The 15,631-nt window shown below is 38.3% G+C and overlaps 1 protein-coding gene across 10 annotated transcripts in view; it reads right to left on the bottom strand.

Moving 5' to 3' along the window:
• The window catches only part of RUFY3 (RUN and FYVE domain containing 3), a 92,777-nt gene that overhangs the window by 24,955 nt on the left and 52,191 nt on the right, over positions 1-15,631 (bottom strand). For all 10 annotated transcript variants that reach the window (XM_070372485.1, XM_070372486.1, XM_070372488.1 and 7 more), the window contains 6 exons: positions 10,144-10,317; positions 9,224-9,341; positions 8,299-8,400; positions 3,291-3,414; positions 2,190-2,251; positions 605-670 (listed from right to left, as the gene is read on the bottom strand). In XM_070372485.1, coding sequence (XP_070228586.1) covers positions 605-670; positions 2,190-2,251; positions 3,291-3,414; positions 8,299-8,400; positions 9,224-9,341; positions 10,144-10,317 — 646 coding nt within the window. The remainder of the gene's footprint in view (positions 1-604; positions 671-2,189; positions 2,252-3,290; positions 3,415-8,298; positions 8,401-9,223; positions 9,342-10,143; positions 10,318-15,631) is intronic.

The following is a 15,631-nucleotide window of genomic DNA, read 5'->3' as shown; positions in this document are numbered from 1 at the left end:
TTCACTTTTATGAATTATTCAACAGTTTTTTAGACCATCAGTGTACTTGAGAATGCCAATAAATTTTGGACAGCTCTCCTCAGGAGAGGAGAGATTATTTTATGTTCTGGTCATGAAAAATACTTGGTGAGTACTTGGTAAATTAATGGTAGTGACGGTGAAAAGAGGGTAAATTAATACTGTTGATCCACTATATGAAAAATATAAGGGACCAATGAGAAATCATTAATCTAAAGGCACTACAGTGGTGAGTGCTTCACCTAAGACATGGTCCTGAAATACATGACTGGCTCTACGGAACCAAGACCTCCAATTTCAAGTCTCTATGGCACAAATTTAAGAGTTCTTCACTGAGTATGTTTACATAATCACTAAAACTCTAATTATATATTAATTTTATATTACCTTTCATTAAAGCCCACCAAAACAGGTAAACACCACATATCCAGTACCTAGGCTCAGAGCTGTGCTAGCAGGAATCCTATATATATATTTGTTGAGTATTGTCTGAATTTATCCTAACTGCTCATCATCAGTTTATCCTTCCCTTCCCTTCCCCCACACCAAAATCCCCAGAAAGTAATAGTATTTATTCATTCTTTACTTTAGGTGTCTGTTGAGTTCTTCTACATAGTTCTTCTGATCCAGAATTGCAGTAATCTGGCCATCTCTGAAGGGAAAAAAGATAAAAAATAGAGAAAAAGTAAATGACATTAGAAATACTAAGATGTCCCACCTCCAATATTTTCATAAAACAGGAAGGAAATTATGGCTCAGACACAATGAACCAGAAGACAGACCTGATTAGAACTTCCTTGACACAAGAGACCTGGAGGTTTAAAACTGTGAAGACCTTCCCAGCATATTCATAAAGCCCTTCTTATGGCTTACACACCTTAATAACTTAGGTTACAGGTATAATGTATAATCTATTAGAGGCATTTAAAGAAAAAAATTATCTTCTTGCAATTCAAAGATTTTTTTTCTGCTTTGCTGCTGCTAAGTCGCTTCAGTCGTGTCCGACTCTGTGCGACCTGCTAGTATTATTTATAAGAACAATTTTCCATTTGTCATAGGAATTGAATTAAGCTTATTTGGGTAAAATAATAATTGTTCTCAAAGGCAATATATTTGCCTTTAAGTGCTATTTGGTTTCACAATGAATGGTTTAAAGGGCTTTCACAAAGATCAAATGTTTACTATTACATGAGAAAATCAAGTGTGGAAAAAGGAGGTTCACTTCTGGGAACAGCTAATCTAGAACAGACAAAAGTTAGACTTTTCAACTGAAAGAAAACTTCAACGCCACATACCTCTAGGACTACTTAAAGGACAAGCAATATAATTTAGTTCAATGCCTAAGGTTAAACACTTCAGGCTAATTATGCTTTCACCTGCCACATTTATGGAGAAGACAATGGCACCCCACTCCAGTACTCTTGCCAGGAAAATCCCATGGACGGAGGAGCCTGGTGGGCTGCAGTCCATGGGGTCACGAAGAGTCGGACACGACTAAGCGACTTCACTTTCACTTTTCACTTTCATGCACTGGAGAAGGAAATGGCAACCCACTCCAGTGTTCTTGCCTGGAGAATCCCAGGGACGGGGGAGCCTGGTGGGCTACCATCTATGGGGTCACACAGAGTCGGATACGACTGAAGTGACTTAGCAGCAGCAGCAGCCACATTTATAATGGGTAAAGGGTAAGCTTGTGACTGCTAATTTGCAAGGTACTGTATGAATATTTTAAAAGCTTTCAATTTTAAAATCATTTTAGAGTTACCGAAGTTTAGTGCTGAGTTCCCATATACTCAGCTCCCTGTAATGTTGACATTTTACATAATCCCATGATGCACATGTCAGAGGGCAAATTTAAGCAAACTGAGAATGCAGTTCTTCTGGTCAATAAGACCATGTTTTCAAACACTACTTTTGAGAGATGGAGCATTAGATTCCCTTTATAAAACTTTTTATTTTATTTGCCCCTCAACCACATACCAGGAAAATACACTGAACTAAAACCCCTTTTAGGGTTTAGCAGGCACAATAGATATTTTTTATAAGACTCTATTAGAGATATATAATCAGAAATAATTTCAGCAAATCTCTTAAAGCAGGACAGTTGTAAACTTTAAACACTATCAAACAACATTGAAGAAAAAAAGAAAGCAAATTTTCTTTGCACATACCCTTCACTACCTTTACTGCTGTTCCCATCCTTGAGATACATTGAAAAATCTATAACTCCAACCTACAGAGAGAATTTTCAGAATTTAATATAAAATTAGATACTTTTACCAAGCCATAACATATGAATTTGTGCAAACTCTGGGAGACAGGGAAAGACCGGGGAGCCTGGCACAATGTAGTCCATGGGGTTGCAAAGAGTCGGACACGACTTAGCAACTGAACAACAACAAACAAAATGTCTCTTTCTAGGCGCTTAAAAACAGTATTATAGTCATGATAATTACTAGGAAATTTTAATAAAAACTTAATGCTTTATTATAATCAAGAATTGACAAGGGTTGTAAGACTCAAGATTAAGTCAGTAGGATACGACTAAGAAAGTCAACAGAACACTTAACATAAACTTAAGGTTTTGTTTGGCTTCTCTGGTGGCTCAGTCAGTAAAGAGCCTGCCGGCAATGCAGGAGACCTGAGTTCGATCCCTGGGTCGGGAAGATCCCGTAGAGAAGGAAATGGCAGCCCACTCCAGTATTCTTGCCTGGAGAATCCCACGGATGGAGGAGCCTGGTGGGCTACAGTCACTAAGTGGTGTCTGACTGTTTTGTGACCCCATGAACTGTAACCCACCAGTTACAGTTACAGTCGGCATCGAACCCGAGTCTCCTGCTTGGCAAGCAGGTTCTTTACCACTGAGCCACCTGGGAAGCCCAAATTTAAGGTTAACTGAATATTAAATAAATTAATTAATTAAGGTTTAACATTTTTTTCTTTTTCTTTTTTCAAATATTCTACTATTAAATTCCTGTGTATATTTTTGGTCTATACGTTTGTGTGTGTGTATGTTTGCCACTGAACCACGTAGCTATATATATATATATATTTAATATTTTTAATGGGAAAATATTTTTAATGGAAATCACTGTTAAGACAAGAATTTGAAAAATATTCATTATGTATAATTTTTTATATTCACATCAAAATTAAAGAAAATTCTATTTATGACTCAGAATTTCTGCTAATTTGGTTGGTATAATCTGATGAATCCAAATTCTGAGATAACTCAGACTGATACACTAGGCCACCGAATATCTCTCTCATACCTGAGAGTCCAAATCTTCTCCCTTCATACAGAAATTGGCATCAATGACATTCAGGCCCACCAACAGACCAGCAATTATAGCTCCTTCTTCTTCCATCATGAGGGCATTGGGTTCATAGAATTCACTGCAAGAGAAATCCATGGAATGCTCTATGTAATAAAACCTCAAGAATCCAGTGATGTAATCATGAGACAAGAAGTAAAGCATTTGTCTTGTGGTTAAATATGGTCACCTATGATATTACTTGGATACTTCATTTTAGATAACAGGTACATGAACAGACTCTAGAAAATAGACTAGCAGAAAGAAAAGTGATCAGAACTGTGTTTTCACTGAAGTGAGTATTCATGCTTTCCCACATATTTATATTTGCAATGCACCAGGGGATAATTTTTCAATCTTTCATGCATCTAAAAAAATCATTAAGTTTGTTTTTAAAAACTACCTTTTTATTTGATCTGCTTTAGTTTTTATTTTACTAAATATACATATTTTAATTTCTATTTTACATTGAAGTATAGTTGATTTACAATATCATGTTATTCAGATATACAACAAAGTGATTTAGTAATACATATACATATATCCATTCTTTTTCAGATTCTTTCCCATATAGGTGATTAGAAAGCATTGAGTAGAGTTCCCTGTGCTATACATCAGGTCCATGTTATCTATTTTATATGTAATAGTGTGTACATGTCAATCCTAAACTTCTAATTATCCCTCCCTCCTCGATCTGCTTTATTTTAAATTCTATTTAAGTACCACATTCCTTTAACATAGTGAATAAACATTTAAAAAATGTAACTGTCAAATTAGTTACATTCTTTCGCTTTAGGCTAATTAGCAGAAGTTGCCTAACAAGCATGTATAATAGGTTGAGGATGATTTAAAATGCTTGTTATCTTTTATTTAATAAAATCAGTTTTCATTACCAAAAAAACAACAACAAAAAAAAACAGCACAAAAAGAGGTACACAAGAAACCCTGTAATTCTACCCACCAATGACCTGTTAAGACCTTGATATATAATGTTTCAGATCATTTATGGAGACATATACTAAAGGTCCATCTAGACAAGGCTATGGTTTTTCCAGTGGTCATGTATGGATGTGAGAGTTGGACTGTGAAGAAAGCTGAGCGCCCAAGAATTGATGCTTTTGAACTGTGGTGTTGGAGAAGACTCTTGAGAGTCCCTTGCACTGCAAGGAGATCCAAGCAGTCCATCCTAAAGGAGATCAGTCCTGGGTGTTCTTTGGAAGGAATGATACTGAAGCTGAAACTCCAATACTTTGGCCACCTCACGTGAAGAGTTGACTCATTGGAAAAGATCCTGATGGTGGGAGGGATTGGGGGCAGGAGAAGGGGACGACAGAGGATGAGATGGCTGGATGGCATCACCGACTCGATGGACATGAGTTTGAGTGAACTCTGGGAGTTGGTGATGGACAGGGAGGCCTGGTGTGCTGCGATTCATGGGGTTGCAAAGAGTCAGGCAGGACTGAGCAACTGAACTGAAGGGAACTGATACTTATTTTTGAGGGATACTAAAAGGGCTGCTGCTGCTGTTGCTAAGTCACTTCAGTCGTGTCCGACTCTGTGCGACCCCATAGATGGCAGTCCCCCAGGCTTCCCTGTCCCTGGGATTCTCCAGGCAAGAACACTGGAGTGGGTTGCCATTTCCTTCTCCAATGCATGAAAGTGAAAAGTCAAAGTGAAGTCGCTCAGTCATGTCTGACTCTTAGTGACCCCATGGACTGCAGCCTACCAGGCTCCTCCGCCCATGGGATTTTCCAGGCAAGAGTACTGGAGTGGGTTGCCAGTGCCTTCTCCAACGAAAAGGGCATTATACCATTAAATCATTGTGAATTTCTTTTTGTCTTAACAATACTGTGAGTATCTTTCTATTTCAATAGATAATTTTCTGCAGTTTCATTTATACTGGTTTTATACCATTCCATTGTATGACTGTAGTATAAGTATGTTCAGCCAAAACTCCCTTTTCCTTAGCCAACTCTCTAATCAACAGTTAGGCTAGTTTTGGCCTGTTCCCACAACTAATTCCACAGACCAGGCATAATGTGCTGAAAATGACTTTGAAATAAAAAAGTAAAAGAGAAACAAAGTACTTGAATGATTCTGAATGGATAAAAATCCTAGAAGACCCCTGAATAATTAAATATTCTTTCATGATGTACCCAAATTATCATTACATATAGATGAAATGACTTGAAATATTAATTTCAACCAATTTGATATCATAACTGAAACATCACTGCAATCTACTTGTTTTCAACAAAGTCACTTGGGACTGACTGTTCATGGTCAACCTCAATGATTGGTAATAATACATTTCATTGATGTGAGTTTCTCTTTTCTTTTTGATTCTCTATTAAAAATATTAACAAATGGTAAAACACTTCAAAAGCAGCACATGGATAATCTGCAAATTACCATCTCTCTTGATAACTGCACACATATTAATAGCCTGTGAAGAAAACTAAGAATTGGAATGAACAAGGTTCTTTAACACTTTATTCTTTCCCCAAAACCATACAGTACACATTTTCCTTTGTCTGGCTTCCCTTGTGCTTTATATGTGAGGTTTGTACATATTGTTGTATGCAATGGTAGCTCATTTGCTTCCAATGCTGGACAGTATTCCATTGTAGGAATAAACTACAGTGGATCCATTTTATTTGCTCTTTCAGTTGTACAGTCGACAGTACTTTTATGAACACTACTGCACATGGTTTTTGGTAGATATACATACACATGCATTTCTCTTAAGACATACCCAGGGTGTGAAAGTGCTGAGTCAAAGTGATTGAAAATGTTCTGTCTAGTTCATAAGACTGAACCCATTTAACTTGGGTGCTCTGTGGGTAAAGATCAAATTCTTTGGACCTCACTTTGAATCAATAATTTTGATTCAAATAATTTTGATTGAAGACACTCCCCTGTATCCTCCCTGGTAGCTCAGTCAGTGAAGAATCTGCCTGCAGTGCAGAAGACCTGGGTTCGATCCCTGGGTTGGGAAGATCCTCTGGAGACGGAAATGGCAACCCATTCCAGTATCCTTGCCTGGAAAATCCCGTGGTCAGAGGAGCCAGGCAGGCTGCAGTCCATGGGGTCACAAAGAGGCGGGCAAGACTGAGGGACTAACACTTTCTCACTTTCTTTCTACTCCCTGTAGCGACCTACAGCTCGAACACTAGACCCTATGCCTCATCAAAGCTTGACCCTTGGAAAGTTGAGCCTTCTCTTTGTAGAAATAAATAAGCTATCCTGAATGGTTCTTGTTTCTCTTTTTCCTGGTTTGCTTAATTTTCTTAGGCAAGAAAACAGCAATCAATAGCATATGCAGCTGCAGCAACATTAAAACAATGCTCCATATTAGGTGCTGTAGTGCAATTTCTTGTAGAAACTAGACTTTTGGAAGATTCAATCATGTCTTCAAATTCTGTTACTTGTTCGTATACTATTTCTCAGAGGCAATATGCTGTATTTGTATTTCTTTCAGTAAATATTAAAGTACTATAAGGTGCATAAAGACAAGTACACAAATCATACACTACGGCAGACTGTGTTTTCATAAAGAGAACATACCCATGTAACCACCACCATATTAAAAACAGTATGATTATCAGAACCTCCAAAACCACGTTATGCTCCCTTCTACTCCTGATTTAGTACCCTCACCCCACCAATGGTAGCTCTTTCCTGACTTCTTCTATCATGAAAGGTAAGGTGTGTATGTTTCTGAACTTTATATAAATGGAATAATACACAGAGTATTTTCCATGTCTGGTTTCCAACAAAACCAGATTAATCCATATGGCTGTGTGTAGCTGCTATATGGTATTTCACTGTATGAGTACACCATAATTTACTTACCCATTCTACTGTGAATACACACTCGGGGTCTATTATAAATATTTGGGGCTGGTACATTCTAATAGATATGAACATTCCTGTTCATGCCTTTTGTTAAACATAACTATACATTTTTTATTGGATATAATAACTAGAAGTGGGATACTTGGTCACAAGAAATGCTTATGATCAGCTTTTATAGAGGATGGTAGTTTTTTTAAGTTTCTATATTAATTAACTCACCAGCAGAGTTACTATACATCTTCTTCAACACTTGGCATTATCTATCTTTTTCAATTTTGCCATTCTGGTGGTTGTGTGAGGTTATCACACTCTTGTTTTAACTCATATGTACAAATGGCTAGTGAAGTTAGGGATCTTCTCATGTGTTTACTGGCCATTTCAATTTCTTCTTTTGTGAAATGCTTGTTCAAGTCCTTTACTATTTTTATATTTGCTCATTTGCCTTTTTCTTTTTGGATTGAAGGACTGAGTTCTTTATATACCCTGAATATTCATCATTTGTTGAATATATGTATCACATATCACAAATATCTCCTTTAGAGTAATGAGTTGCCTTTCACTCTTAATCTAAAGAGGGTCTTTTGATAAACAGAAGTTCTTCATTTTAAGGTAACTAATTTATTCTTTTTTTTTTCCTTTATAGGTAGAACTTTTTGTGTCCTGTTTGAGAAATTTTGGTATACTTTATGTGTCTTCTAAAAGCTTTATTGTTTGCTGTTTTCCATCTGTACCTATGACCCAACTTGAAACTATTTTGTGTGCTGCATTGGAATTTAATGTTACATGTCAACTTCTTGTCTTACAGAGCCTGGGTATATGTGAGTGTGTCAAAGCCTTTCCTGTTTTTCTGAAGGTGTTAAGTTTTGACCTGTCCTGCAAAGGACCATACCTATGCCACAGCGACAGTGTGAGCACACTTAATAGAAAAGCATCTAATCTTAAGCATGTGTGTGTGTTTGATGTGGGAGAAGGCATTAGCTGAACTATGTAAAACTGTCACGAATCAACCGCTTCTGATCCACAAAAGTGATAAATTTATATGATTCAACCTAATATGATACAGAACATACCGAGAAAAGGAGAAAGTTCAACAAGAAGATCTTCATACCTGAGGAGTTCCTTCTTATTGATCAAAGCTTTCATGTATTCTGAAAGTTTCTTTTGCATTAGTGCCAGACGAAGCCAGGCTCTTCCTCTGCCTACAGGTGTTCTACGAAAACACAAAAACCAAAAAACCAGTAGAAGCAGCGGCGGAGGCCACGGTGGGACAGGCTCATTCACTCCTGCTCATGATCCCTCAGTACAGTGCGTGTAATGAGGCACTCCTGACACACAGCCCCTCCGTCACCACACTCCTGTGTGAGGAGTTCTGTGAGGGCTGGTGGGGGCCAGGGTGTGCTGGGACAAGTGCGCTTGTGAGGAATTCATTACTGGATGAGACTACAATTTGAAGACCTCTGGGAGGCCAAACTGAAAATGTCCCATCAGATTTGTTTTGGTAAATCCTAAGTTTAGTGTGAATCATGTAAGTACCCAAATAACAAGAACGAGGACACAGGCCATTCAGACCTCTAACTGATTAAAATTAGGCCAATCTAGTTTGGGAAGGTAATCACCTACTCTTTTTCAAATTTCAAGGCAGGTTATGGATATCAGTCAGTTCCTGCAGTTCACTTGACAACTGTTTTAATCGTGGTTCTCAAACTCCAGAAGACAAGTCTAACATGCCACCTCCCTAGATCTGGTTTCTTGAGACTCACTAGCTGATATCCACAGTGCTTTGAAAAAAATAAGAGAATATTTGGTATTTTAACATGAAGACAACTTCTCTTAGGTCAATAATAATTATCCCTCACACTTCTCAATATTCTACATTACCAGGGCCCTCCTAACAATGTCTATTCATAACAACATTATGCATTTTGGATTGTTATGAAATACATTATGGTCATCATTGTCTTCCGTCTCACTCCTAAAGGAAGTAGTTGAGAAGAATGTTTTCCCTGACACATAGAATTCAACCTTAAACTTACTTAAGTCCTGGAAGATCTTTAACACTTGCTGTTATCTCTGCAGCTTCTGGAACAAGCTTTTCTACCAGTTCTAGAGGCCCCCAGAAGGATTTATTTTGTCCAAGAAAAGTTTTCTTAGCTAAGGTGATAAAAACAAAGCAGTAGTTTAATACTTTTTATATAAACATACTCTCAACACACACATACAAACATACCCTACTAGCTATTCAGTGTGCTTTTCAGGGAATTAATCCCTGATTATCAGACAGTCTTAAAATTATTCATGCTTTCAGAATTGATAACATTTCATAAAAATAAAGTATTCCCTGCTTCCCAAGACTCAGCTCTTCCTCTTTCAGGAGGAATTTATGGCCCACCTGTATATGAACAATGAAATTTTTAATAATATTGTGCTTTAAGTTGTGTGGTATTAGTGAAGAAAACAGTCTAGTGGAAAAGAATATGTAACTCAGGAGCAGGTTATCAAAGATTGGGGAGGAAAAGAAGCAAAGGTGAATAACGCCAGGTCCTGCCCTTGAAAGCTTATGGTTAAGTGGGAAGAGCACGGAAGCAAGAGCCAGGACATCAGAGTTCTAGCACTTGCTTTGCCCCTACTTGCTGTGGGATTTTGAACAAATCATGCCCCACTCTAGAGCTATATCCACCAGTGAAGCACAATTGTCATCTTGAACTCGATACTTGTAACAGTGCTTCCAGCTCTAGCTTTTCAGGATCTGTATATTTTTTAAGGCTTATACCGTCAAACATATTTCTGTACGCACATGTACCAACATTCTGTACCCACATGTCGAATCCCAGTGGATTAATATGAATTCAAGAGGCTTCTTATTCTTTGGCTCCATAAGGAAAGCTTCTCTTCTTGAACACGTATTGCTAGGAAACAGGTGCATGCACATTCTCATTTTGAGGCCATGGCCTACCTTTCAAGCCATGTTTCAGGCAGTGCTCCATCACCACGAAGAACTGCTGCAGAGGTGCGTAGTCCGAATCCAGAGTTCTCCCCAGGTTCAGAGCAGATTCGATCAAGCCCTTGATACTCAGCTTGGCCATGTTCATCAGGTTCATGCGTTCGTTAGCCATGAGATAATTAGGATCTGTAAACCCAAGGGGGAGAGCATGGAGCCTGGTTACTGGAAATAGCACATTTAAAAATTCAGTCTAATTTCACCACGTTGACATCTGCATTGATGGTGCAAAAGCCACAGTGGGTAAGACTACTGGTGTCTTGGCAAGAATCAAGGCAGTGACACCAAATTATAGTAATAGTTGCTGTGTTCCTCTCCACCATGCACTTGCTATTTAAAAAAAAGAGAGAGATGCCAATCTTCCTTGGGAATATTCTTGGCAGAACACTAAAAGGTGTATTTATTTTATGAAAATTTAAACCTTGAGTAGTCTTTTAATATTCTTACCAACGCCTTTGCCACTGCCCTGACCTAGGCTGGTCATAACTCAGTACTGCACAGCTCCCACACAGGCCGCTTTTACCCTGGCCCCGCCCCACCCATTCTCTACAGCTTGTGAAGCTCAAAAAAAATAAAGCCACTGTAGAAAAAAGGGATAAAGTGCTTAAACTTTGTTCCCAACATGTTATTTGCATTATTAGTATTTATACTAGGTAGAATTATTATTTAAACTGAGCATTCTTAAATGAACAATTAACATTATCAGTATAATGCAGTCTTAGAACTTAACCAACTGCGAAATTATTTTTAAGACTTAACATAGACTTAACGTGGCTCTCATCAACCAATTACACCATCTGGGGAAAGGGAAGAAATACCACATTTTACCTGACAAAAGTCTGAATCATCTTTGTTCCACAGGTGCGTACCCTGTGTCTGGTCCTGTGGGTTCTTACAATGATGACCTCAGTACCTCCTCACTGCACATTAGGAGACAGTTACACCAAGAGCACCAATTGATAGGGCAGAGAAATGAGGCTCCAAGAATAAAGGAGCTGACCCCAGGCACAGCCAGTACTACATGACAGTACTACATGACAGAGCCAGAGTCTACACTCTGTCTTTCTGACTGCAAACCACGTGCTCCTGACAACTACAATCCACTTACAAACGCATCGGTGACTCCAAATAATGTGCATCCTTCCCTCTTGCTGACCATTCTTTTACACAGTTATCTTATTTAATTCTTGTGACTCCATCATTTAAGTGCTATTCCCCTTTCCAGGAGCTAAAGCCAGACTGTAACGGTTTAGAGATCCAAGGCCAAACACTTCCTAAGTGGCAGAATATAGACCTGGATGTATTATAGCATGAAATGCTCTTTAATGCTCTTTCCACTATGACATCTGCATCCTCCCAAACACCAAATATGTTAAATTTCCATACAAATTGGAAAAGACCTAGAGAACTATGAAATGTTTTACCTTTTTTGGAGGACTAAAAGTAATACTAATAAAAGCCCATGCTCCCATAATAGAAACAAAGCAGAGATTATTTTATTCAAATTGTTCCAAGTAATTTTCTTCACACAATGTTTTCATTTATATCTGCTTTCATGGTTAAATGGAACAGAATCAACTGGCCAAATTCTAAGCTCACTTTCTTCTCCGTTAAGTTTAAGAACTTGAGGTTTATACAAATTTTGGTTTGTTGTACTATTCTCCGAGGTAATTTCTTTAGAGGATAGTTTATTAGGAAGGTCAGAACTTCTATGTTGCCATTAATTCTTGCACATCAATAAATGTTTTAGGACCATGGCTCAAATCTGGTTTCTCTGTTTACTACAGGTCAAACTTGTCAAGAATGGAACAATCTCCCAAGGACAATGAAATACACAAAAAAACTATCCCTGAAAAAGAGCCATGAAGAACTTTATCAGATATTAACTTCCAACACTATGACCAGCATTTATGTGCACTGTACTGTATCTGACCTTCCACAATCCCTGGGAGAAAGGAATAGGGCAGGGGTGTGTGGGCTTGCATGGATGTTTGTGGAGAGCTGCTGGATTCCCCACTTAATGCAGGAAAACATGGCTGGAGTTGGATTAACTGGTGGTCCATAAGGTACCATTCTCTTGGCCTCAGGTCTGTAGACCATTGTCAGGAGGCATTTAACAGGAGGCTTCCTGTGTGCTGTTTTGGATCTGTCATGAACCCTCTGTTCCTTATTAATTCCTTAATATTCAGGAATTAAGAGGGGTGGCAAACCGCTCCCAGGGCTGAGGAATGCATGCATTTCCTTCCTTAGTTTTTCCATATGGTGATAAGTAATTATTTGCGACCCTCTTCCTTTTTATGAACCATACAGTAAAAGTGATTATTTACAACCCTCTCTCTTTGATATGGATTGCCTTATGTTTCCTTGATAATTTGTAAGTCTGGACTTCTGATCTTTATCTTTGCTGAAAATAGCTACCTTATAAGACAGTATATATACCCATGCTATGTTGAATAAAACACTTTTGCTCCATCAGAGCTTGGGTCCCAGTGTCTTTCTTTCTCTCTCTTCTCTCTCCCTCCAGCTAGTTCTCTGGAGTGTAGAAACACATCATGCTCACTCTCCTGCCCGGGCTTCTAAGACCCTCTTGAGAAGGCGCACTGTGCTTTCACCCCCTCGAGAGGGCGCCCGGTGCCTTCGTGAGCGATGCAAGCCCTGTGTCAAGGACTTTATTGGTTTTCCGAGTAAACCAGGGAATATCAGCCTCTCTCTCTCTTTTACTTTCTTATGGTCGACTCCGGACCACCAGGTTCTGGTCCATTAAAGGACCTCAACAGACCATTAATTCAGGGCCCTAACAACAAAATTAGGGTTTAGGATAAGATGGTCGGTTGTGGTGGTTTTGTGAGGTAGTAACAAGGAACACCGGAGAAGGCAATGGCACCCCACTCCAGTACTCTTGCCTGGAAAATCCCATGGATGGAGGAGCCTGGTAGGCTGCAGTCCATGGGGTCGCTAAGAGTTGGACACAACTGAGTGACTTCACTTTCACTTTTCACTTTCATGCACTGGAGAAGGAAATGGCAACCCACTCCAGTGTTCTTGCCTGGAGAATCCCAGGGACAGGGGAGCCTGGTGGGCTGCCGTCTATGGGGTCGCCCAGAGTCGGACACGACAGAAGAGACTCAGCAGCAACAACAAAATTAAACAATGCTGCTAGTCAACGTACACAACCTAACTCCAACCTGGTGACAACCAGTCACGTGGGGAGAGCTGGATTTGGAACAAGTACAAAACCCCAGGCTTTGAGGCATTTTTCCAGAAGTGGTGGTACCAGCTCTTCTACATTGCCTCATCTCATTGTAATCAGTAGCAGAAATGTTTAAGACAACTGGTTATAGTGTCTAGGATGCATAAACTACAGAAAGAAATTAAATTCCTAATAATGCAGTTTGCATAGGGAAATTAAATTCCTAATACTTTAGACTCCGGTTAGTATGGTGCTATAACCTGCTTGAATTAACATGTGTCAAACATAAACAGCCCTCCCATTCTTTAGGAAATATTACTCTCAACCTTGGCACTACTATATTTTGGGCCAGACAACTCCTTCTTGTGTGAGGCTGTTTTGTGAATTAAATTTAGTCGTAATGGATGCCTTTGCCCTATAGATGTCAGTAGCACCCTCTAGGCATGGCAATCCCAAATATCCCCAGATATGGCCAAGAGTCTGCAGAAGGACATCTTCTCCCTGTGGAGAACTATTATTCTGAACAAATGAAAGCAAGCCAAACAAAAATCAGGGTAATTTGACAACTAGACCTAAGAGCTCAAAAGAATTTATTGCTCATTATTAATTATTTAATACAAAAGTCAAATGATTATTTCATGCTTTATTATCAACATTTTTGTGTTAGCAGTGTATAAGAGTATGGTCATTACAATTAAGTTTGTTTCCTGGTTAGTTTAACTACGTGAAAATAATTAGTACTTATAAATTTTCTCCATTTTATAACTCTGGCTACTAACGATGAATATTACATCATTAGCTTGATTTGTCATAAGAAATTCTCTAGTCAGTTTGTTACCTGTCTTGAATTGTACTCAAGTATAAAATGATTTTGTGGAACTAATGTACGCTGCGAAAAAAGGGCTGCAATGACTGGAAGAGAGTATGGAGGGACTTATGAAGGGGAGGTAAAGTTCTGCTTGATGTGGTGTTAGTTTTGTGAACTTGAGGAGTATGTGAAAAACCACTGAGCTGCAGCCATCACAAAGAATGAAATAATGCCATTTGCAGCAACAGGGGCGGACCTGGAGATTATCATACCAAGTGAAGTCATAGAAAGACAAATGTCATATGATATCACCTCTGTGCAGAATCTAAAAAAAAAATGATACCAATGAACTTATCTACAAAATAGAAACAGACTCACAGACTTAGAGAAAAAACATCTGGTTTACCAGGGACGAAGAGTTGGGCAGAGGGATAGAGTTTGGGACTGACATATACACGTTGCTCTATTTAAAACAAACAACTAGGAACCTCCCTGGCAGTCCAATGGTTGGGACTTCACCTTCCAAAGCGGGGGATGTAGATTTGACCCCCGGTTGGGAGCTAAGATCCCACATCCATCACAGAAAAAAACCAAGAACATAAAACAGAAGCAATATTGTGACAAATTCAATAAAGACTTAAAAAAAAAAGTCCACATCAAAATGTGCTTTAAAAAATAAAATAGATAGCCAGCAGGGACCTAAAACATTAACTAATTTAAAAAAAAAAAAAGAAATGTGGAAGTGGATGTAAGATTCTAGCTGTCCTCTCTGAGGCCAGACATTAAACAAATTTCCCCAAATATAACACATGACACCTTCTTGCAACATTTTAGGGGAAGAAATACAGTTTTCATGAAAAGTAAGTTATCTATATTAACATGTAAAGGGGTAGTTATTAAATGAATGAATATTTTTTAAAAATTGAGCTGAATACTTATAATGTGATCTTTTCTATTTCAGGCTTATAACTATAAAAGGTTTTTAAAAGTTCTATTTTTATTGTATAGACCAAAAATTATTTTTAAATGCATAACTTTCACAATGTTGTTAGTCTTAGTTTTTCTATGAGAAAAAATAATTAAAATTTTAATTCTTCACAATGCTAACATTCAACACTATTTCTCCAAAACTGAACTTTTGTTTATTCATTCAAGCATCTACTGGGTGTTAGACAAATAAACAAAACTGAACTTTTGTTTATTCATTCATTAAGCATCTACTGGGTGTTAGACACTATATTTAATGCTGGGAACCCAGCGATAAAAGACCTAGTCCTCAACACTGAAGTGCTTACTATTCATCAAACTTGGGTAAATAGATGCCTAAAGAACAAAACTGGGCAGCTTACAGAGAATGCTTGAAATTTTGGAATAAACATTAACATTTTCAACCACAATTAACTTTATTACAGGACAACTAAAATGTCTTCATGTTGAGCCATATA

Source organism: Bos mutus, chromosome 6, assembly GCF_027580195.1.
Source record: "Bos mutus isolate GX-2022 chromosome 6, NWIPB_WYAK_1.1, whole genome shotgun sequence".
In the NCBI taxonomy this organism is placed as follows: domain Eukaryota; kingdom Metazoa; phylum Chordata; class Mammalia; order Artiodactyla; family Bovidae; genus Bos; species Bos mutus.
Note: the sequence above shows the minus strand (reverse complement) of the source record. Positions and strands in the feature narration are given on the sequence as shown.